Source organism: Petaurus breviceps, unplaced genomic scaffold (genome assembly GCF_028583685.1).
Source record: "Petaurus breviceps papuanus isolate PSGF00001 unplaced genomic scaffold, PetGlider_PUasm1.0 454, whole genome shotgun sequence".
NCBI classification, from domain to species: Eukaryota; Metazoa; Chordata; class Mammalia; order Diprotodontia; family Petauridae; genus Petaurus; species Petaurus breviceps.
The window spans coordinates 370,565-395,975 of record NW_027186342.1 but is presented as its reverse complement, the minus strand read 5'-3'; the positions used below and the strand labels follow the sequence as shown (position 1 = coordinate 395,975).

At 41.2% G+C, this 25,411-nt stretch overlaps 1 protein-coding gene across 1 annotated transcript in view; it reads right to left on the bottom strand.

Moving 5' to 3' along the window:
- Window positions 1-717: 717 nt before the first annotated feature.
- The window catches only part of LOC138171589 (keratin, type II cuticular Hb5-like), a 25,960-nt gene continuing 1,266 nt past the window's right edge, over window positions 718-25,411 (bottom strand). The window contains exons 2-9 of the mRNA XM_069101120.1: window positions 22,045-22,253; window positions 10,794-10,854; window positions 8,670-8,765; window positions 7,809-7,973; window positions 7,056-7,181; window positions 6,573-6,793; window positions 2,686-2,717; window positions 718-1,407 (exon numbers count right to left, since the gene is read on the bottom strand). Of these exons, the coding sequence (XP_068957221.1) occupies window positions 1,247-1,407; window positions 2,686-2,717; window positions 6,573-6,793; window positions 7,056-7,181; window positions 7,809-7,973; window positions 8,670-8,765; window positions 10,794-10,854; window positions 22,045-22,253 (1,071 nt within the window). The 3' untranslated portion in view covers window positions 718-1,246. The remainder of the gene's footprint in view (window positions 1,408-2,685; window positions 2,718-6,572; window positions 6,794-7,055; window positions 7,182-7,808; window positions 7,974-8,669; window positions 8,766-10,793; window positions 10,855-22,044; window positions 22,254-25,411) is intronic.

Below are 25,411 nucleotides of genomic sequence, written 5' to 3'. Positions count from 1 at the left end.
GATCTCTTGTACCAGGGTGGCACTTCTGCCCCAAGGGCTACTTCAGGCTAATTTCAGGCCAAAGGGGGTAGCACTCCAGGGGTGGAATATCTCAAGGACTAGAGACTGGAGTTAGGAGTGAGACTAACTCAAAAGGTGGGGGAAAGGTAAGGGGAGGAGGGGCAGGAAAGTGCAGTACCAGGCAAATACCCAACCACCCTCAAAAGTTTAGAATCTAAACAGACACTTAAATTCTGGCTTCACACTAGGCAAAAATTCCCGAAAGGGACTGCTCTACTTTTGCTAATTAACTACTTAATAAATTTGATCTCTAGGAGCAGCTAGGTGGAGCAATGAATAGAGTACCAGCCCTGGAGTCAGGAGGACCTGAGTTCAAATCCAACCTCAGATGCTTAATATACACACAAAAAAAACTAGCCGTGTGACCTTGGGCAAGTCACTTAACCCCAACTGCCCTTCCCTCCCCCCTCCAAAAAGTAAAAATAGTAAAAAAAATAAATTTGATCTCCAAAGAACTGTGCCCCAGTGGTTCTGTGTTCACTATTCATTGTAGAGGTTGGAATTTATCTTTATTTATCGAATGATCCTTGTTTGCTCACTGTCTTATTCATCCACTCAAGTATCTGTCAATTTAGTCAAAGGCAGTGATTTGGATCTCCCATCCCAAGAGCAGTTTAGTCCTTGGGTCTGAATGTCTGGGCTGATGGACCAGAATGTTTAGCTTGAAAGCATCATTTTACATGATTCACAACTCATAGACACCTAGGAAGGAAACCTTAGGGGTGGTATTCTGTCCAAGGTCTTCCTTTCCAGGTCCCTACCTGTGGGAGTCAACCAACACCAATCAAATATTCAATCAAATAACATCAATCAAAGATTCAAATAAACAAAAAGTGAATAAAATCAACATAAAGATAAAATATCATAAATACATCAAGTTTCCTCAAAGACCATTGATTCCTCCCCTCTCCTTTTATAGATGAGAAAACTAGTACCTAAGGAGGTGAAGAGATTTAAATGCTAGTTATAAGTGACTTGTCCAAGGTCTCACAGGTAGTAGTAAGCATTGCAGGGGAGTCTGAAGACAGATCCTCTGACTCCAAAATCAGGATTCTTTCCCTTCTGCTTAACACTGGAGAGATAACTGAGGTCCTTGGCTGGGGTACTTTATGAAACAGATGCTCTGACCTAAAGGAATTAAAGTCCCCTTTTCTTCAAGCCCCTTCTGTCCAAATCAGGCTCCTCTCTATGCAAACCTGACAGACCTAGCACTGGAACAGCCAACTCCCCCCAAGGGGGAGCAGATCCCACCAGCACTGGTGCTGAAACCCGTAGATCCTGTCCCTCGAGAGACGACAGTGGGGTAGAGATCTCCACAGACCACTCCTCCCTGGGAACGGCTCACACCTGTGAACAAAGACATGGATGGCATCAAATTTCTCAGCCTGTTTCTCCTGTGAAGCAGGTTTTGACTCAACATGTTTTATAATCAGTGATCTCTTCCCAATGGGATGGTAACATTTATGGGTCAAAGAAACAAATGGCCCCAAAGTAACTTTTAATCAGATTTAGGGAGAAAAATTCCTTAATTTGGGGGATGGTAAATTGAATTGCCTAATTCCATCAAGCACAGTCTGATATTAATAAGGACCGGACCTGGAGAAACTCCCAGATGAGGAAATCCCTCTACTAACTCAGGCTAACACCTTCTCTCCAACTTACAGTCTTAGAGAATTCTCGAGAGCACTTAGAAGTTAGGGTCACACCGCCAGTATGTGTCATTGGCTGGACTCAAACTCAGATCTTCTGGGCTCTAAGGTCAATATTTTATCCACTAAATGACAGCTGCTTCTGATTTTAAATTAGATATTATCATATCATATCAACATGATCATATATCATCAGACCAGTGTTCTTACTGACAGATCTTAGTGGATGAGATGATATCAGGGAAAAGGGTAGAGATGGAGGGGAAGAGACTATGGCAAAAGAAGCCCAGCATGACGAGGCCAGTAGAGTGCTAGATTTGGAGTCAGAAAGACCTGAGTTCAAATTCTGCCTTGCTACTAGCTCTGTGACCATGGGTAAGTTATTTGGTATGTGAATCTCAATTACCTCAATTCTAAAATGAGTGTCATAACACTTGTAGTTCCTACCTCACAAGGTTCTTTTCAGGTTCAAACAAGAGAATGTGTGAAAAGTATTTTGTAAACTTAAGAGCATGTATAAATTATCCATAAGTGCAAATTATGGTAACATAGCATAATGTGTAAATTATTCAGTAGAAACAAACTTGTGCTGTGGGCTACAGTGTGTGTTCTCTCTGATAGATAATCAAGAGTTCATGTCATAAACCCAAAGTGTCAGGGCCAGCATCTCCTCTCTTGAAAATATGCTATAAGTCTGTTAAGCTTCCCATGCATCCATGCATATCATGCCTGGGTCCCAGCACTAAGCAGGTGAATAGAATTTGCAATAATCTGATTGAAATGTGTCCTTCCACTCTAAAATTGGAATCAGAAGCAAGGTACCTGAAGATTCCTCTCCAGTTCTCCCTTCCTTCTCCTTCCTCTCCCCCTTCCCATTGGGCATTGAACCATATAAACAGGAGGCTGGGTTGGCAACTATAGAAAAAGCCTCATTTAGAACATTACTATAATGTGGGAAAACCTATAAAATACTTACATATGTTTACTGAGCCAACACCCTCGCACAACCTGTCCAAAGAAGGAGAGAGAACAGGGTTAGAAATGGAATCGTCCACTTTTTAGCAACATGGAGCTTCTTGCATCAACTCTGAAGCCTTGAGATGAATTTTGGGCAGGAAAGAGAAGGTGGGGTGGGTATCTACTCCAGGGAAATAGGTGTACTTAATTATAGGACTGTCTCTCCCAGTACCTCGCCAGCAATTCAATTCAATAAGCATTTGTTTACTATCATTGGATACCAACTATATCCAAAAGACTGTATTAGGCGACAGGGATACGGAGACAAAAATGAAAAACAGACCCCACATTCAAGAAGTTTTCATTCTACCAGTAAGACTTGGAGAGTCCCTATATAGCTTTGTGACTTAAGACAAATCACTTTCCTTCTCTACATTTCAGTTTCTTCAAAATGGAGAACGTTGAATTAGGCAGATGGCCATAGAGCAGTGAGAAAAGCACTCTGATGTAGAATCAAAGCGCCTGGGTCTAAATCCTGGCTCTGTCATTTATCGTCTGTGTGACCTTGGGCAAGGCACTTCCTAGAAGTCTTCCAAGGGCCCTTCTAGCTCCAAAATGTTCATCCAATATTGTATATGAAAGACCTGTGAAAACTGGAAGGTAAAGGAAAGGAAGGAGGAAAATACTGTTTGATATGAATGCAAAGGACCTTTGTCTTGGGCAACTAGGTGCAACAGTGGATGGAGCAGGGGGCCTGGAGTCAGGACGACCTGACTAGTTATTTAATCTGATTTACTAGCTTTTTGACCCTGGGTGAGTCACTTAACTCCCCTGTCTGCCTCTGCAAAATGAGGATAATAGTATCACTTACTTCCCAGGGTTACTGTGACGATCAAATGTATCTCATTTGATATTTATAAATATTTACAAATATATTATAAATTATAATATATTATACATATTTTATATTTAGTATATATAATATTGTCATATTATAATATAATATAAATTAAATTGTAATATAACAAATTATATTACAATATCATTGTAATATCATAATATAAATTATATTATAAATATTTATAAAGCATTTAGCACAGTCCCTGGCATATAGATGCTTAGTAGATGCTTCCTTAGGGGCAGCTAGGTGGCACAGTGAATAGAACATTGGCCCTGGAGTCAGGAGGACCTGAGTTCAAATCCAAACTCATTCATTTAACACTTACTAGCTATGTGACCTTGGGCAAGTCACTTAACCCCAATTGTCCTGCCTTCCCCCTTACAAAAAGACAAAAAAAAAATTAGTTGCTTCCTTCCTGTCTTCTTAAAGGTCTAAAGCAAAGCCTCTTTCATAGACCCCCAAGGGGGTATGGTAGGAATTCAGTAGGAAAACCCCAGGCCACAGATAGATGTCATGGGATCTGTGTATTTTTATGGCAGAGGGGGAAAGCACACCCTTATTTCACTAACCTTTTACTGAAACTAGATATTTCCTTTTATTGTGATTTTTTTTTAAATGATTATGAAAGGGAGTCTATAGACTTCACCAGATTGGCAAAGTGATCCATAAAGAAGATTAAGAACCGTTAGTCTAAAGGAAAACCCCCTGGCAAAGCCTCAGCTGAGTAAACTTACAGGACTCCTGACAAGCCCCATTCCCTAAAGCCTGGTGGGAGAGAACACCAGTCTGCCCTGTCCTCCTCCACACCCTGTTCCATGCTAGGAATCTAGTGGGGGCAGGGTAAGTTAACTTCCCCGCTGAAGTGAGGTAGAGACCCTGCATGAGAAATGAAAAGGGGGTTATGGGGACCTGAGAAGGGGATTGTCTAAAACACACAGCAGGAAATGAACAAAGAAGCCCACCAAGGAGGGATGTGGTGTTTCCACAACAGGTCATGGGCTTGAGTCCAAAAAGGAACAGATAGTTGCTTTTTTCTTCCAGTCACCCTTCTTTCAACAGAGGAGGAAAACAAAATCCAGAGTAGCTGAATACTTCCCTCAAGGTCAAGAGCCAGATGACTCCTAAAGACTATATACTATAGTCTATAGACTCCTAAAAGGAGCCATCATGGTGAACTTGGGGGGATTTGGAGTTAGAGGATCTGGGTTCAAATCCTAGCAGTGTGATTTACTTAGCTTCATGATCTTGGGCAAGTTGTATCACCTTTCTCAGTCTCAGTTAACTCATTTGTGAAATGAAGAAGCTGTAGGTGATGGCCTCTCAAATCCCTTCCACCTCTGAGTGCCATGGCCCCTACATCTCTAAGGTAAAGATTAATGCTTCTTTTACTGAGCTATGTGGCTTCAAATGTTCCCTGCCTTAGAAACTTCTTTTTAAGAGTTTTCCAATAACTAACCTGTTGGTTAGTTATTGTCTAACCTATATTGGTGTAGGTCTGGATTTATTGTCATTTATTTTCTGTCCCAAAGTCTGTCCAGTTTCCTAGATGTGTGTCATGTCTCTCCTAACAAAGAAGGCAGTGGAAAGAGCACTGGGACTGGAGGCAGGAAGACCTGAGTTCTAATCTGGCCTCAAACACTTGCTGGCTGTGTGAGCCTTGCCTTCTCCCTCCAAAAAGAAAAAAAAAAGATGTATGGGTAGACTGAATCTTATTTCAATGGGGGAACAAATATATTGGAAATATTTCCTTGGGTGCAATTGGTGTCACGGCTTACTGTTGTCCAGACTTGGGAAGGTCAAAAAATTAGCTTGGATGAAGAGCCAGTAAATTTGTATGCACTTGGTCTCCCTCCCAGCTGCAAATCTGCCTTGCTCTGCTCTGTCCCCATCATTTGAGTACAAGTTTGACCACATCCAATTGAGACTAACAAAGTTTCAGCTAATTCAGGTTCCTAGAGAGGCAAGGTGCAATGATGGATAGAAAGGGTCAGCCTTGGAATCAGGAAGACCTGGGTTCAAATTCTGCCTCCAACACATAGTGGTTATGTGACCATGGACAAATCAATTACCTTCAGAGTGCCCATAGGCAACTCTGAAAGACTGTTAATTATGGTTGATTTGCTGCTCTGCTGCATTGGAGGAAGTTCCCACATTGGGGGCTCCCTACTCTCATGATATCCCAGGTTTTAGATGAGGGAGTTCATACACTGGGGGCTCCCTACACTCATGAAATCACAAGTTTGGATGGGGTGGGGAGTAAGGAGGATGGTGCAGAACTTTAGCTTATGCTAACTCTGATGGAAAAGTATCATGGGGCAGTAAAGGCCTGGGTTCCAATCCTGACTTGCGCTTACTAGCCTTGTGACTTTGGACAAGTAAATTCCCCTCTCTGGAACTCAGTTCCATCTTTTATGTAACAAGGGGGCTAGACTAGATGATGGCTAATGCATCTTACAGACCTAAATTCTATGAACCTTGAATGAATCCCATTCCTAAATGAAGTTGCCAGGCTTTTGCCTTAGCGTGAGAAAGGAAGGAAGGAAATGAACATTTATTACATGGTTTCTATGTGTCAGGCACTTTACAAATATTATCTCATTTCCCAGAAAGAACATTGGGGAACTGGAAAATCATAAGGAGCCCTGCCATTAACTAGCTATGTGGCTTCTCCCCCTCTGCCTGGGCTTCCACTATCTCTTTTATGAACTAAACTGGTTTGACTTTCTCTCCGAGGTGCTTTTTTTTTTTGCCTTTTTTTTGGAAGGCAGTTGGGGTTAAGTGACTTGCCCAAGGTCACACGGCTAGTTTATATGTGTGTGTGTGTGGGGGGGTGTGGGTGGTAAGTGTCTGAGGCTGGAACCAAACTCAGGTCCTCCTGTGACTCCGGGGCTGGCGCTTTACTCGCTGCGCCACCTAGCCGCCCCTCGGAGATGCTTTTTAATCCCTCACATTCTGGGATTCTATCCCAGGCAGAACTTCTAGCTGCCCCTGGCCCTTTCCCCCACCTGCTCTCCTCTCCCTCCAGCAGCTTCCTGTAGGTGGCGATTTCCACGTCCAGTCCCAGCTTGATGTTCATCAGCTCCTGGTACTCGCGCAGCTGGCAGGCCATGTCCTGCTTGGCTTTCTGTAGCGCCTCCTCCAGCTCTGCCAGCTTGCCCTTGGCATCGTTCAGAGCCACCTCGCCCTGCTGCTCTGACTCTGACACGGCAGCCTCCAGCTTACAGCGCTATGAGAGGAAAGGAGAGGAGAATGAAAATCATCTTGGGTTTTTTCCTGAGCATGTCCTGACTGATGAGGGATAATGGGCATGTGATAGCACCAACATACTGGGTGGCAGGGGAAGCCAGCCTTGGAATGCACTGGCCCTGCAGAGTCACTCCTAGACCTGAATATAGATCAGAAGATATAAGGGGCTAGGGCTGATGGAGGAGACCACCCTTGGGGCCCCACACCCTTCTCCTCTGCCCTCTGTGTTCTCCTATTCTCACCTGCTGCTTGGCACTTTGCACCTCTGCTGTCAGTCTCTGGATCATGCGGTTCAGCTCATTGATCTCCTCCTTGGTTCTCCGGAGACTCTCTCCCTGCCGGGTCACGGTGGCCTTCATCTCCTCGCACTGCAGGGACAAACAGAATTGCAGATTTCTAGAGATACATGGGACCTTAGAGTTCATCTCATCCACACTCCCTCGAATTACGGAGAAGAAAAACTGAAGCTGAGAAAGAAGTGGTATCCCCAAGCTCACACTGTAAATAACAGTGCCAAGGTTGGAGTCCAGGTCATCAGGCCATAGAGTCAGGGTTCTTTCACCCACTCACCCCCAAGGCCCTTCCCCACTGAAGCCACCAAAGAGCTTGGCCGTGTGCACTTGACATGGCTTCTTTACAATGGAGCTAGGAGACCTGGGTCTAACAGTAGTTAACTGTACTGTGCTAGGCCACGGCTCCTCTCCAACATCATGGAGAATAAAGAGGAGATATGGGGCACCTTTTTGCTTTCCTTCCTCCATTCAACAATGAATGAACTCCAGGGCATTGTACAGCTGAACATGCAAATGTCCCAAAGTATCAATGACACTGAACCCTACCAGACTTGGTCCTGGGAAGACTGATGCTTCCTATAGATTTGACTATGTCCCAGTAAAAGCCCCACCCCATCCCACCTAGCTCACTTTATCAAAATCTCCCCTGAGTCTTTCCCACTACAGTTCCCTCCAGACAAGGGAGATGATGGACCCTCTAACCTTGCTTTGGTACCAAGACTCGGCCTCAGCCCGGCTACGGCTGGCAATGTCGTCATACTGAGCCTTGATCTCAGCAACAACTGAGTCCATGTTGAGCTCCCGGCTGTTGTCCATCTTCACCACGACAGAGGTGTCTGAGATATGTGACTGGAGTACCCGAATCTCCTACAAGAGTTGATGGCCATTACTCTTGGCTTAAAGTTCCCTCCCACCCCTTTCTCAATTGTAAAACTCTCCTCTGCTGTATGTAGAGTATGGAAAACAAGTTGTACTTATTTGGGGAATAAACCTTAAAACATCAGATACCCTTAGGGGGAGCTGGTTAAGGAGTTCCTTGGGTCATGTCCCCATAGCCAAGAGTTAAGTGGAGATTTGGTTTCTGGTCCCAGCAGACAGTCCAGTGGAAGCATCCTCCTCTGAGACTTGGATGATTCCCATTGGTTACTGGCAGCTGACATGCTGAATCAGCCACTGACTAGAGTTGAGGTCTAAAATTAGCTATTTTATTAGTCTCCACTTCAAGAATGAATGAAATAAGTGCCAAAAGACCACATCCTCCTGTTATGGGCACACACTGTGCTGAGGAGGTATAACCTTAATGCCAGCACTCAGGATTATCCTAAAGATCAAAGGAGACATTCCATTTTACATGTATGTGAAGAAGCAAATCAAAAAAACGTGCTGTGAATGTAGCAGAAGGGGATTCAAGTGACCTAAATAGCACCATCCCATTGGCAAGGAATGTTAAGGCCTTGGATGATTTAGGGTCTACGACCGTCTATTAAACAAGGACCCAAAGAGCTTCTCATGCCTGCACTGGGCTCCTCTCTCTTGTCCCTCTTAATATAAAGCTTGTCTTACCTCCTCATACAGAGCTCGAAGGAAGTTAATCTCCTCCACCAGGGCATCAGCGTTTGCTTCCAGGTCTGACCTCCGGAGGTAAGCACCATCTACATCCTTGGGAGGGAGACAACAGAGGGAGTCATGATTTTCTGTTCTCCATCTTTCTTCTTTTCCTTCCCAAATCAACCACCATAGTCCATCCCCTCATTAGCTCCCACCCGGATGACTGAAGCAGCTTTCCTGCTGGACCGCTGGTTCTTTCTCCCCTCGTATGCCCTAAACAATGCTCTCAGAACCACCTTCCATGAACAACACTCCTTCTCTTGTCAAACACAGAGACACTTAAAGAAATGATCTTATTTTTAATTTATGGAATAAAACAAGCATTCCCAAAACATAATTTTTGAAAATATAATTGCACGTGAAACTACAAATCTATTATATACAATTTGTTATTCCTTTTAAATGTACAATAAAGTTGTCATGTAAATTTCCTTGGTTCTCCTTTTTTTTCTTCCTTCTACTCCCCTCCTCCCCACCCTGGAGGTGGCTACCTTTATATAGATAGATAGATAGAGATAGAGATATATAGATATGTATATGAATATATGTATGCACATATGTATATGCAAAGTCATTCTATAGTCTATTTATTAAATATCCTAATTATCAGTTCTTTCTCTGGGTGCAGATAGAATCTTCCTTCATATCTTTGATAGTTAATTTGAACTTTTTCTTCCATAAAATATTTGATTCAAGCTCCTGGGTCTCACTTTAGAGACCTCTCTCATTGGTCCCACATCACTGCCCTTACTTTTTATGAAATTGTTAAAAGTGAAAGAGAACTCAGAAAAGCATCAAATAGTTGAAAAAGCACTGGTCTTTGAATCAGGAAACCTGGGCTCAGGCCCTAGCTCTTACAATTATTACCAGTCTGACCTTGGATTAGTCAACCAGCATCCAGGGGCCTCAATTTTCTCCTTTACCGAAGAGGAAGGTTGAACTGTCTGAGGCCCCATTAAGCCTTTGTAGAGATTGTGGAGTCTAACCTTCTCATTCATAGATTGGAAGCTTAAAGCCTTTCAAGGAAAAATGAATTAACCAAGGAAAGTGCCAAAGCTGGAACTAAAAGTCAGGCCATCCACCAGTCATTACACCAGGCTTCCCCCATCCCCACATGGATTCTCTGCTCCATTATCCCTTCAGGACAAATTGAACCCAGTTTTCAACAGTACCCATCATAGCTCCTTTCCTTGGTGGAATCACTGATGGTGGGAGGTGGAACCTTACTACATTAGGATTTTGAGAGTTTGCTGGTTAGTGGAAGCTGTTTTCCTCACATCCTAGAGAGGGACAGCTGCTGCCCTGAACAGAAGCCACTGAGGGAACCACCTGAATTTGACTCCCTGGAAAACCTGATCAGTCATTCATTTGTTATTCAAGAGTGAAAAATTCATTGTGAATCCATGTTGTAGACAATCATCTCACTCTGATCAAGTAGAAGTTTCTGACCAAACAAATCAAGGCCTCTGCTTTGACTCAACCGCTGCCTTTCCCTTTGCCAATCTATCTGTTCCATGACAATATCTTAAAGAAGGTGCTAATTTTGACTAAATTTGTACATAATTAAAGGATATGAAGTTATGTTCTAAGTTTGCCTTGGGAGCTAGCCTGACATTTTGGAATGGTGACCACTACAAGCTCTTTGAAAGACATAGCTCCCATAGCAACTAGTGAGGACTACAGGTCATAGAGTCACAAATAAAGGAGAACACAGACTAGTATTATCTTAGATAGCTTGTATGTACATAAACTCAAATTAAAGTGAGAGAAAAATGTCAGCCATTCACCCTATTGCCTACAAAGTGATAAAGTCATTCAGAATGAAATTAATGATTTTCAGAGCTCAGTAAATAGAGAGTGCCCAGGATCCTAAATGGAGACATGGAAGCCAGGAAAGAGACAAGATAATCTCCTGTGTTTGATTCATTTTCTCTGAGTCAATACAAATAATATTAACCAGTGAATTCAAATGTCTGCTAACAGCCCTGTATGTAGGGTGACAGTTAAACCATATCTCTGAAGTCAGATTTCTCTTTGCAATGAAATTTATTTCCTCTGAATGAATGAAGACTCACTCACCTTCTTCAGGACTACGAATTCATTTTCAGCTGTAGCTCTGAGGCCTACCTCCTCTTCATACCTATGGAGAGAAAGCAAAAGGGGTAGGAATATTTCAGTCTGACTTGCCTCAAAATTCAAAGAGCAAAGGTTAAGCCTCATTTGGCTTCCATTTTCACAAATTTAAAATGCCAAGAATTGAGTGAAAAAGATTGGATTGGGAGTCAGGAGCTTTATATCCCATCTCTGCTACTAAACGGTGTCATAGGTGGTCTCTCAGCCTCACCATCCACTTCTGTAAAATGAGAGGATTAATATCTACGACCTTCAAGATGCCTTTCAAATATAAGAAGTCTATGAGACTCTACTTCTAGAAACCCTGTTCTCTCTCAAGTCCTTCGTTCCCAATTCTACCACTGGTGGCTTGAATCCTTGTACTCTGACATAATAGAGATGCTCTTCTGGAAAGATTCTCCCGTCCTACATCTGCTGCCTTTTCTCACAAAATATCAAGGTGAACTTGAGTTTAACTCAGCCCCAGTTGACATGGAAACCCACAAATTCCTTAGTGGGCAGTAAGGTCCACTAACAGTTAAATTACAGGATATTAATATCTTGGATAATTTTGGCTGCTTCTGTAAAACCTTAGCTCTAGATTTCTAGCTTTCCCAACCCTGAGGGGGACGTTGAGGAAGGGATACAAAGATGAAAAAAAAAATAACATGAGCTAAAAAATGATCTGTTGTCTTTCTCTGATACCCCAAAGGAGGTTGGAGCTGAAGTGCCCACAAGAAATTATACACTAGAACCCCCTTAAACCTGCTAGAAGGGACCCCTACTGGGTTCCTTGGAAACCACCTAATAGGCTCCAATAGTAAAAAAAAAAAATGTTTCACCTGTGTTGCTAAAAACATGCCACAGATTCCCACGGATTCAGATCTGTTTTGCTTCAGTAGAAATAATACTAAGGCTTTGTTTCAATAAGAATAATACTGAGAATATTTTGCTTGAATAGAAATAATACTGGGAATGTTTTGCTTCAGTGGAAATAATACTGAGAAAGCTTCGCTTCAGTGGAAACAATGCTAACCCCTTAGAAACATATTCTGTTGCTAGCAATCACATTGTCTATAAAATTATGTCTAACAGAAAGCTCGAGGCTGTCTTTTGGTCTGGGAGGCAGTCCTGGCTGGCTAATAAACACTCCTATCAAATTATAATTGGCCTAGCTGTCCTGTTATATCTCGGTATCCATTACAGAGCAAAGATCCATGTCCCTGGGTCCATCTAAGTAGCAGTTCATTACCAAAATTTCACATTGGGTGGAATTCTACTTTGAGTTTCTATAGGATAAGGTTATAAAAGAAGGGCCAGGAGAAGAGGAAAAAATGTGTAAAATAATAATAAGGAAATCCTGTAATTAGGTCAGAGGTTGCATTTGTATTGGAAATTTTAAACAAAATTAGTGACAACTTGAGAAAAATTTGAAGAACCATTTCCAGATCCAATACTGGCCCAGATTCTACTTCCAAGTTGAAAAGATCAAGGACAATAAAAAGGCCATAAAAATTTTAGGACAATCCAGAAGGGTTAAGGAATAGAACCTAGAGAGGCAGACTAAAGAAGAATAAGGGAAAGGTAGTTGGCAATACAAGGCAAGATGAGAAAGAAAAGGTAAATGGAACAAAAGGGTAAAATTGATTCATTGGGTTGGTGGATGGGACAAGTGGAGGGAATAGATAGGTTGATGCAAGGCTGAAGGGGAGGTGGGTTTGACTATTGAATTGTTGAGAGTAAGAATAAAAAAGTTGAGTGGGCATGTCGAGTTATGGAGAGGGGCTTATGGTTGAAGTACAAACACATTTATATGTAGTTGAAAAAGAAAAAAAGACTAAAAGATTTTAACCTGCAAGTCTGTATTTCTACCACAGTCAAGTTATCAGCCCCATGTAGGCTGATCTCGGCACTTGAAGAAAACTTCTACATACTCCAGATTTTTATGAAAAATCAATATATTCTTAAAGGAAACAAGAGTGAAGCTTCAACAGGAAAAAAAATAAAAAAGAATCTGTCATAGACAGAGGGAGACTTGACCTTGCCAAGATGGGAGAAAATGGAAAAACAAATTACAAAATGAGAAAGGGAAGGAAGAGGACAGTTGATAAGAGGTTCTTCCTGAAGAGGAGAGATATTCTGAGGAGGGAGAAGTTGTTTGTCCCTCCATAGACTGATGTAATAGAGCCACAGAAATTATCAGATAAGAGAACATCTATTAGAGGAAGAATAGGTGTAGTAGCTAATGGTTTTCTGCTTAGGGTTACCAAGGCAGCTATTTGATGAAGATAACAATAGTAGTAGCAGTAGTGATAAAAAATAATAGTAACAGTAATAGCAGCAATAATGACAGTAATAGTAATAGCTGCTACTTATATAGTGCTTTCAAAGCATTTTGAAGATATTACTTCATTTTATCATCCCAACAATCTGGGGGGGGGTAGGTGCTATTATTGCCCTCATTTTATAGTTAAGGAAACTGAGGCAGGCAGAGGTTAAGTGATTTGCCTGGGGTCATATAACTCAGACATATCTGAGGCTAGATTTGAACTAAGGTCTTCCTTACTCCAAGCCCAGAGCTCTTACCACTGTCATCTTCCCAGGGCATGTATCTAAGACATGACAGAGGATATTCTATGACTTGTCACAATGAATGATAACTCCTCACACTCCTGGTGATTCTTGTTGCACCAAATGGCACCAACCAGAAAGAACCTAAAAATGATGCCCACAATGATAAAGTCTCAGGCAAGAAAATGAAGTCCCTAGGGGCACCAATTGAGTTTTCTTCATTACTGGCTGTTGATGGCAAGAGGTGCAGAAGAGAAAAATTAATTGAGGGAAGAGAATAGAAAGAATATCATAGATGGAGTGTTCATCAAATTAAATTTAACACAAAGTTTGATAAAATAGCTAACACACTTGGTATATTTGGGTCCAGGATCCAAAATGTCTTGATAGGTAGAGTAGAATGGACCAGAGACCATCCTAATGGGACAAAGAAGTGGATGTGGAGTTTGGGAAACAGTTCAGAGTAGGGTATTTGGATGGAATCTAATAAAAAGAAATTCACTAGGGATAAATGTAAAGTCTTACACTTGGGGACCAAAAGTCCATATCACAAATACAAGGTTAGGGGGAGACGTGGTTAGACAGTACTTGTTCTAATAAAGATCTAGGAAGTTTTAGTGGACTGAAAGCTAAAAATGAATCAATAATGTGATGTAGCATGCACAAAAGCTAAAATAATCTGGGACTATTTTAAGAGAGTTAGGAGGCTCAGTGGGTAGAATGCTGGACATGGCATCAGGAAGACCTGAGTTCAAATCCAACCTCAGACACTTAATAGCTGTGGGACACCACAGAAGGAAATGGCAAACTACTCCATTATCTTTCCATAGAAAACCCTAGAAAATGGGGTCACAAAGAGTTAGATATGACTAAACAACTGTACAATAACAAAAAATATTAAGAGGAGGTTATAGTCTCATCGTGCTCTGCCCTTTTCTGACCTCTACTGGAGCACATTCAGTTTTAGGCATGATGGTTTAGGAAGGACATTGATAAACCAAAGAACACACATTATCCTACAACTAGGATAATGAAGGGCCTTGAGACCATGAGGTGAAGTATCTGGCATGTTTAGCCTAGAAAAGAAAAGAATCAGGAGTTAAGATGGCAGAGTAGAAACAAGATGTCCACCCGGCTACAGCTCTCACCACCTTCAATCCATGTAAAAGGGGACTCTAAACAAACTTTGAAGCTACCGAACCCACAAAATGACACAGAGAAACTAACCTCCCCCTGAGGACAGCCCTGAAGGCTGGCAGGAATTGGCCAGTGCAGTGCTCTGGGAGCTGACCCCAGCTCCGCTCTGAGGTTTTAGCCCAAGGGCAGGTCTGACCAACCACCCTTTGGAGGGACTCCAGATCACCAGCAGCTGTGGTGATCCAGAATTATCAACACATAGATACTAAGGACAAAGTGAGAGGTCAGTGCAGTGTGGACTTTGGGACCCAGTAATTGGGAGTACAGCGGCTTTTGCACCCAGGGTGAGAAGCCCCTGAGGGCTGTGGCGCAGCAGCCAACACGTGGCAGCTTCAGCAGAGTGTAGGGGGGCCAACAGACCAGTCTGAGGGGTATACACTCTTGCTTGGATATGGATTGCAGTCTAGGGTGGAGGTCCTGGGGTGTGTGACCAGCTTGTCAGAGCATGTGGAGGCTTCAGAGAGGGCACCCAACTAATACCTCCAGCAGCTGAGAAAACCCCAACGTTTGGTATGAAGCTCCCCTGTCTGATAGCAGAGTCCTACTGTGGCAAAAAGCCCCAAAGTCAAGTAATTGAGTGGCAACATGACCAGGCAAAGGAAGCAAAGCAAACAGAAGAATCCAACATTAGACTCCTATTTTGGGGACAAAAAGGATCAAAGCATGGAGCAGGAGGAAGACAGTGAAGTCAAAACTCATGCACCAAAAGCTTCAAAGGAAAATAGGAACTGGTTACAAGCCATAGAGGACCTTAAGAAGCAGATAAGAGAAGTGGAGGAAAAATTGGGAAGAGAAATGAGAATGATGCAAGAAAATTACAAAATGAGAGTCAACAGCCTGACTGAGGAAAATCACACCTTAAAAAAATAGACTAACTCAAATGGCAAAAGAGGCTCAAAAAGGCAATGAGTAGAGGAAGGCCTTAAAAAGCCAAATTTTCCAGATGGAAAAAGAATCTCAAAAGCTCACTGAGGTTGGGGTGGCCAGGTAGCACAGTGAGTAAGAGCACTGGCCCCAGTGTCGGGATGACCTGGGTATCAAATCTGAGCTCAGACTCTTAGCATCCACCCAGAAACACCTGGCCATGTAACCTTGAGCAAGTTACTTAACCCCAATTGCTTTAAAAAAAAAAGCTTGCTGAGGATAATCATTCCTTGAGAATTAGATTGGAACAAATGGAAGCTAATGACTGTGAGAAATCAAGATGCTGTTAAACAGATCCAAACAAATGAAAGAATAGAAGGCAATGTGAAATATCTCATGGGAAAAACCACTGACCTGGAAAATAGATCCAGGAGAGATAATTTAAAAATTATTGGACTACCTGAAAGTCATGATCAAAGGAAGAACCTAGAAATCATCCTTCAAGTAATTCTCAAGGAAAACTTCCCTGATGTTTTAGAACCAGAGGGCAAAATAGAGGTTGAAAGAATCCACCAATCACCTCCTGAAAAAGATCCCAAAAAGAAAACTCTTAGGAATATTATAACCAGGTTCTGAAATTCCCAGATCAAGGAGAGACTATTACAAGCAGCCAAGAAGAAACAATTTGAATATTGCGGAAACACAATCAGGATAACTCAAGATCTGGCAGCTTCTACATTGAGGGATCAAAGGGCTTGGAATATGATATTCCAGAGGGCAAAGGAGCTGGAATTAAAACCAAGAATCACCTACCCAGCAAAACTGAATATCATGTTTCAGGGGAAAATTTGGTCATTCAGTGGAATAGAGGACTTTCAATCATTCTTGCTGAAAAAACCAGAGTTGAATAGAAAATTTGACATTCAGATACAAGAAGCAAGAGAAGCATGAGAAGGTAAACAGGGAAAAGAAATCATAAGGAACTTATCAACGTTGAACTATTAATGTTCCTACATGGAAAAACGATCATTGTAACTGATGAAACTTTTTTCAGTATGAAAATAGTTGAAGGGAATATAAATATATATATATATATATGTGTGTGAGTGTGTGTGTGTGTGTGTGTGTGTATTGGAGGGTATACAGGCATATGAATACATATGTGAAAGTGTGTATATATGTTTACAGGTATACATAGATAGAGGGCACAGGACCAATTTAATAGGAAGGGATGATACTTAAAAGGTGAAATTGAGAGGTGATAGAAGAATATAATGAGAGGAGACGTGGAGAGACAAAATGAGGTAAACTATCCCATACAGAAGAGGCAAGGGAAAATGGTTACAATGGAGGGGAAGAATAGGAAGGCGAAAGGGAATGGGTCAACCTTATTCTCATTGAATTTGCCGCGGGGAGGGAATGAAATACACACTAAATAGGGTATCTCACCCTACAGGAGAGTAGGGGGGAAGGGGATGAGAGGGGGGATGATGGAAGGGAGGGCAGGCTGGGCTGGAGGGAAGTTGGAAGCACCCACCTTTGAAAAAGTACGGGATCAAAGTAGAGAATAGAACAAGTGGGAGGTGGGGCGGGAGGGAGGGAAATATAGTCAGTCTTTTACAATATATCTACTATGGTAATGTTTTGCATTAGCTACACATGTACAACCTATACTGAACTGCTTATCTTCCCAGTAAGGGTGGGTGACAAGGAAGGAAGGGAATGAATCTGAAATTCAAAGTTTGAAAATCAAATGTTTGTATATATATATATATATATATATATATATATATATATATATATATATATATATATACTATTATTTATACTATTTTACATGTAATTGGGAAATAAGATATAAGGCACTGGGGCATAGAGATCCACCATGCCCTACTGGGAAAGTCAAAGAGGGTATGGGAGAGAGCAGATTGGAGGAAGGGATATCCTGTGGGACTGCTATTTTGGGGAGTGGGTATGGGGAAAACGGGGAGAAAATGTGTAACTCAAAATCTGGCGGAAATGAATGATGTAAGTCAGAACTTAATAAAGCATTTGAAAATGAAAAAAAAAGAGAGACTTGGGCGAACACAATGGCTACCTTTTAAGTATTTATGGAGGAGAGATTTTATATTTATATTGTCCCAGAAGGCAGAACTAAGAGCAATGAATGAAGTTGCAAAGTGGGGAACTTAGATTTGATGTCAGGGAAAACTTTCTAACAATTTGAGCTGTCAAAAAGTACAAAAGGTTTCCAAAGGGGTAGTGGATTTCCCCTTCCTGGGATGTCTTCAGACAGAGGTTTGATGACCATTCCTTGGGTATGGTATGTTGAGGAGGTCTTGGTTGTATGGGTTGGACAAGATGGTGGCTAAGGTTCTACCAATTCTCAAGTCACTGGTTTTCTGAATTATCAGTATTAGTTCTCTGCTTGTATCCAGTCAAATGTATCATTTCCTCAGATTCTAGCCAATGTGGGACCTAGATACTCAGGATGTATCTTTATGAAACTAAGTGAGGGTAAATTAGCAATAATCCAGGAAATCCAGCTACAAAGTTTCACATTAGTAATAATAACTGGGAAAGTAGTGTGGTCTAGTGCAGAGGGGTCAAAATAATGGCCCAAAGGCCATAAGGGACCAACAAAAATTTGGAGTGTTGCCTGAACCAAATTAAAATGTAATTGAGAAATTTTTGACAGAATAAAAATATAATACAAAATAGATTGTGTTAATTTGTGTTTTTCTAAGTCAATATATAGCCAGCTGAGATAGTTTCTATTTGATATTTATGCCATTGATCTAGTGGATAGAGAACTGGCCTTGGAGGCCGAAAGTCCTAGGTTCAAGTCCTACCCCTGGCACTTGTATGATAATGGAAAAGTCACTTAATCTCTCACAGTCCAAGACAATTGTCCAAGACTGATTTGCTTTGGTAGAGGGGCTTTCCTTCTCCAGGTTTTCCCTATACTAATGAAAACACAGGTCAAGTTCTTATTCCTATCTCTTGGAAAAGCAAGATAACCTATTGGATAGAGTATTGGCCCTAGCGTCAGGAAGGCCTAGGTTAAAGTCCTCCCTTTGAAAATGCATTAACTATGTGTCTGAGGCAAGTCATTTAACCTCTAAATGCTCCCCCCCCCAAGCAACCCTCTAAGACAGAATAGTGTGAGGAGGGTATTCCCCACTGATGAAATCAGATATTCGTTCCAAATAATGATGATGATAATAACATTTATATGGAACATTTCCAGCCATGTATATAACTTCGAGAAGTCCAATACCAGAACCCAAGTTAGATCAAATGAGAAATAGAAAGCTTGACCACCATTAATATATTGAATGGCAAAAAACGGTCAAGTCAAGGGAGGTAACTACAACCCTCGCTTCTAAATTAGCAGGGGCAGATAAGATCTGCATGTAGCTTCTCAAATGCTTCCTCATGGTACATGAATTTTACCAACTTACTCTTAGATGCATGCCTGCTCCCATCTTTCTTAACAAAAGGCATTAGAGGAGAACACTAAAGGCCCCTTCAAAAATGGGCCAATAGTGTGTTATATACTTTATACAAAAAACTCACAACTTGTGTCACTAAAACATATAGATCTCAGTAATTAATGAACACCTGCCCAAACGCACCATAACATTTATACTGTCTTTGTTGATTATCAAAAACTTTTGACTTTGTTCCACACTCATGGCTTATTCATGTGGCACAAATTTATGAAATAGACTTAAGTAGAGTACAAATTCTAGAGTATTTGAGATCCACATGGAAAACTTTTCTACTTAAAACATGCCACTACTAAAATAATGTAAATATTAAATAACAGATTGAAACAGATACATATATAAATCTCTATATAAAATATATAAAACATAGATGTTGCATATATAAAGACATCTGTATGAACTATAGATACAAACATATGTATATCATACATAAACATACATATGCATATGTATATGTGTGTGTTTCTACATGTGTGTATGGACATAGCCAAGTTGGGATTTTGTTTTGTCTAACTATATGTATTTATAACAGGGTTTTTGTTGTTGCTATTTGCTTTCTTGATTGAGGAGATAAGAAATAGATAGAAGAGAATGCAGACCTGAAAAAATACTAATTAACATACAATAAAATGTAGCATTTCTTTAAGAAGACAGTTTAAGTCCATTATGGTTTTGCCTAGACTTAAGTCTATCATCATCTCTTCTAAATAGAACTGAAACTGACTCTTGTATTAGAGGACTGTAACCAAAACATGTTATTAATTAGTAGATGCACATCAAGTTACATGTCTCCCCTGCAAAACAAGTAAACAGTTACTTCATCTCATGAAAACTTTCTTCAATGATATCTCAGACTCAATAAGTGTAAAAGTTTTAATATAAGACAAGGAAAGATGGAGATCAAAGTATTCAACTGATGAAGAAAGATAATATCTATAAATGCCTTGTTCTCTGTAAGGTAGGACATAACAATTATAAAGTTATCAAGGAGAAAGCTATGGTTCAATATGTTAAAAGACACGCTGGCACCCTGAAAACAAAACTTAATTTAAAAAACAAATGTCTTTGAAGCAACCAGTGCCTACATAATATCAGTCTCAATGTTTACTCCCAGAAATGTAAAATAGACCATAACATATTTGAAAAGTCTCTTCGCAAAAACCTATACAATATTAATACAACACAAGGCCCATTACATTAAAATTACAGTAGAAAGATTAATGCTACCTAACCAGAAGGAAGAGAGGACTGGTAGACATTCTCAGAGCTCATGGTAAACAGATCAGAAACCTGCAGAAATACTTTTGGAATAAGTAGGCATTATTTCATTGAAAAATGACTGATAAAAGGCTGATAACACTAAAAAATAATAAAGGCTGATCTTTGAATTTGTCTAATGTAATTGAATGTGTTTTACCTCTGATTGGAGTCCAATAACCAGTTAATATCCAAAGATAGAATCCAAAGGTCCTCCATGGGTGACATTTTCATGAACTCAGCCCACAATATATTGACAAAGAATCATTGAAAAAATGGCTGAATCATGCAGAATTATTTGTGGGAGTGGAAGCCTTTGCAGTGGCAATAATTCAGGACCAGATCATCTTCTCTAAAAATTATACAAAGGTTAATTTTAAAGACCCTGGACTTATTGATAGATATAAATTATGCAAGGATATGATAGAACCTTTGCAACACATCATTGCATGCTGAAGAAATACTAGCAAGCTACCTAATAATACCTAGTAGATAGAGTGCTAAACCTGAAGTCAGAAGGAATCATTTTCATGAATTCAAATCTGGCCTCAGACAGTTACTAGCTGTGTGACCCTGGGCAAGTCACTTAATCCTGTTTGCCTCAGTTTATTCATCTGTAAAATGAGTTGGAGAAGGAAATGCAAACCAGTCCAGTACCTTTGCCAAGAAAACTCCAAATGGGGTCATGAAGAGTCAGACACAACTGAAACAACTCAACAACAGCAACAACTATACCTAGTAAGACATTACTTGATGACAAGAATTATGCTTTATAAGCTCACCACTGTTCATGAAATGACAAATCCCCATATTAACCTCAAAATATCCTGAGAATGCAAACAATAACTGTATTAGAACCAGAGTCTCATCACAAACCAAACTATTATCCACCATTTTCTGGTCATAACATCAACCCATAAAAATTTAAGAAGGATGTTTATATGTAACAATACCAAATACCCAATCTCCATTCTATTAAAAACAGTGAGGCGGCATGATGGATAGTGTGCTGGGCCTTGCTAATTTTATACTTGAAGTCAAGAAGATCTGAGGAAGGATGGAGGGAAGAAGAGGAGGAAAGGAGAGAAAGAGGAAGGAAGGGAAGAAAGGAGGGAGAGAAGGAAGGAAAAAGGGAGAGAAGGAAGGAAGGAAGGAAGGAAGGAAGGAAGGAAGGAAGGAAGGAAGGAAGGGAGGAAGGGAGGGAGGGAGGAAGGGAGGGAGGGAGGGAGGAAGGGAAGTGTGGGAGGGAGGGAAGAAGGAAGGGAAGACAGGAGGGAGAGATGTAAGGAAAGAAAGAACCATCCATTTTTTATATGCATCGATGAAGTTGACTAGATCACTATCAAATCACCTCCCTTTGGAATTTTTCATTGATTGATTCTACTTCTTTAATCAAGAAAGTTATCCTTCCATGATTAAATATTAAATACCCTTCAACACTAATATATGCAATTCCTATTTCTATTAGTCTCTATAGTATTAATCTATATTATTTGTAGTTTCAGGTTCCATATTCTCTGTCTGACTAGGAATTCCCCAGAGACAAGGATCATGTATCCCTCTCCTTCTGGATTTTTCCCAAATACTCAAAATAGGGCTCTAATGAATAATGGAGCTTGGGAGTTGGGGAGAGGGGAAGGCAAACTGGTGAACCCTCCTCTGTCCTATATAGACTCAGGTTAAACAATACAGAGATCAGAAAGTTGTGATCTGGGGTCAATGACTTGAATCTTCACATTCCCTCTATGCTATGGATGGACTCAGCCTGATTTATGCTTCATGAAAGCCTCTTGGATCCTTCCCAACCTGAGACTCACTTCTTCTTGTAACCCTCCAACACCTCCTGCATGTGATTGAGTTCAGAGGACAGACGCCCACTGTCAGTCTCAACGCCCTCAAGTTCCCGCTTCAGGGTCTCGATGTAGCCATTGAACAAGGGCTCCATGTTGTTCTGGCAGCATCTCTGGTTCTGGTAGAAGTTCCATTTGGTCTCCAGCAACTTGTTCTGCTGTTCCAAGAACCGGACCTGCAGAACCAAAGAGAAAGACATTATGGGAGAGCCTGTACCCACGCATTCAACCCTGCCATCTTTTTTTTTTTTTTTTGCTTTTTGAGGGGGGGAAGGCAAGGTAATTGGGGTTAAGTGCTTTTCCCAAGGTCACACAGCTAGTAAGTGTCTGAGGCCAGATTTGAACTCAGGTCCTCCTGACTACAGGGTCAGTGCTCTATTCACTACACCACCTAGCCGCCCCTAACCCTGCCATCTTAACACCTTGATTTTCAGTTTCTTTATCTGTAAAATGAGTGATTTTGCCCTATATTGGGGGTGGGGAAACTGTGGTCTTCTACATCCTTGGGTACAATCTTCTGACTGAGCTCAAGTTTTACAGAACAAATCCTTTTATTAATGTGAAGTTTGGGTTCATTCAAAAGGCCATGCTTGAAAACCTAGAGGGCCACATGTGACCTCAAGGCTGCAGGTTCCCCACCCTTGGCCTGGATGATCTCTAAGGACCCTTCTAACTATAATATTCAGATTTCTAAAAACTGTTCAACTCCCTGGACTCTTGCCCCACTTGCGCTACTGAGGATGGATAAACCAAATGTCCTGGTTCACCAACTCCTCTTTTGAATACAGACAACACAACAGATGCAAACTATGATTCTTCTTGTAGTTGAAAGGTTACAAGAAGGATGCTGGGTTCCCCTATTCACCCTGCCCCCCCCATGGTTCTAATTAGATTAAGGACTCCATGAACATAAGAACTATTATTTCTTAGCACTGGAATCAAATTTTCTTTAAAAAGTCTAATAACCTCCCTTCTTTTCCTTCACCAAATGTTCATCAATGATAAGGAGTGGAAAATTCATGTTTAGCCTCAACGCGATTGAATGGAAAGGTTAAAACTGTTGCCAATAACCACAAGCCACAGAATGTGCTACAAAAGCTGAGGTCAGTAGATCATAGATTTAAAATTATAAGGGTCCCTGGAAGTCATCTAGCACGATCCCTTCATTTTAAAGATGTAGAAACTGAAATCTAGAGGAGTTAAAATGATTTCTAGGAAAGTAGTAAGTAGCAATTCCAGGATCCAAACCCAGAGCCTCTGATTCTGGCTCTGACTATGAAATATCTGTGAATCACTTAGCAAGGTAGGTGGTAATTGCCCGGCACATAGTAGGAACTAATTGCCTGACACATAGTAGGTGCTTAATAAATGTTCCATTCCAGACTTTATTCAAGGGTTCATGGTTCTATAACTGGATAGCCCTTCAGGGAGATATGTATATTCTCAAATTAGCATGTTGTAAGACAGAATATGATGGGAGGAAGGAGAAATCCTGGCCAAGTGCTGTAGAAAAGTTTGAGAGAGACAACATTTTCAACTAGGAGCATCCTGCCTCTGATATTTAACTATGTATCTCTGGGCAAGTCATGTAATCTGTCCCATTTTCTCATCTGTACAATAAGGGAGTCAGATTAAATATCTTGAGAAGTTCTTTTCCATTCTGAGTCTATGCTCCTAAGGACCAGGGGAGGCTTCATGGAGGAGATGTTATCTCAGCTGAGCCTTGAAGAAAGAGATGGATTTCAACACACGGAGATGAGTAAGGGATGTGTTCTGGGACAGAAAACTGTGTCTGTGAATGGACAGGGAAAGGGAAAGCCAGTCATGAATTCAAGTCTGTGGATATAATTCCCAAACAAAAAATGGATCTTTAACTGTTTACACCCTAGTTGAGAAGGGAGTAGTGAAAAAGGCACTAGGTTTGCACCCAGAGGACCTGTGTTCGAATTCTGGCTCTTAAATTCACTACCTGTGTGACCTTAGGGAAAACATTTTCTTTCTTTGGGCCTTGGTTTTCTTATCTGCAAAATGCTTTCTAAGTTCTCTCTAACTCTAAAATATGGTGACCCTAGCTAGCATGAGAGATTGAGGCCTCTTGATGGTGTCTAGTAGGGTTAGGATATAGCTTCTCTATAGGTCATCTTCTTCCCCAAATCCTTCTCTCCTTCCAGGGGCCCCTTCCTGAAATGAAGCTGGAACCAGGTGTGTCCTCCCTTAAAACTAGAAACCAAAAGACTTCGGATCTCTCCACTCCTCCATCTCCTGTCAACTCCACTCCCTCAAGGCAAGCAGGGATCAACAAGCAATCATTTTCTGCCCATGAGGAGAGTCTCATGCAGATGGACTTGAGCCCCAGCTTACAAAAGGAAGACACTGGTGCAGATCATGAAAACTTATTTGGATCTAGAACAGGTTGAGACCCTAGAGGCCACCTGATCCAACCTCCTTCATTTTACAGATGTGAAACTGAGGCACAGAGGCGTTCAGTGACTTGTCTAAGGTCACCCAGGCATTATGTAATAGCAATAGAACTTGAACCTTGAACCTCTGACCCCAAACCTACTGTTCTTTCCCTGGTATCATGCGTATGAATGGGCACTTTTGTAAATCTCTGATCATTACAGGTTCTTCTTTCCATCTGTCCCGCTGGCATAAAGGCAGACAGACCCATCCATCCTGCCCTGTGAGGTCACACATCCTCATGCAGGCTTTTTGTCAAAGGCGTAGACCACAACATATCTGCCAAGAGGAAGCTCTCCCTCAGCAGCATGGCATAGACTTGAAGCCACAAGGCCTGGGTTCTGGGACTGGTCTTGTTGATTTCTCCCCAAGTGACCCTGGATAAGTATCATAACCTTTGCCTCAGTTTCCTCACCTATAAATTGAGGGGGTTAAATTGGATGACCTCTATGGTCTCTTCTGGGCTGTGATCCTGCCCACCTTCCACCCAAGGCCAGCTTTGAACATAAAGCCTAGGGGTGTGCTGCAACCAACCTGAACTGACTCATGAGAGCTGATTGTTAAATTTTCATTGTGAGTGTTTACACTTTGGAAATGGGCAAATGTTACAAATATTTTATTTATTTGGGGTTTTTAAAAGCATCTGGACTTTAGGAAAGTGTGATTTTCTAATGCTAATTATTTATACTAATCATGCTTAAAATGCTAATTATGTAGACTATAAATTTAAAATTTTGTTGCATGTATTCCCCTCCCCAAGTTCCCCAGCTGGTTGTTAAACATTTACTAGTGTCCCTGAATGATAGACCTCCAGGATCTAAAGCTGTACACACACACACACACACACACACACACACACACACACACACACACA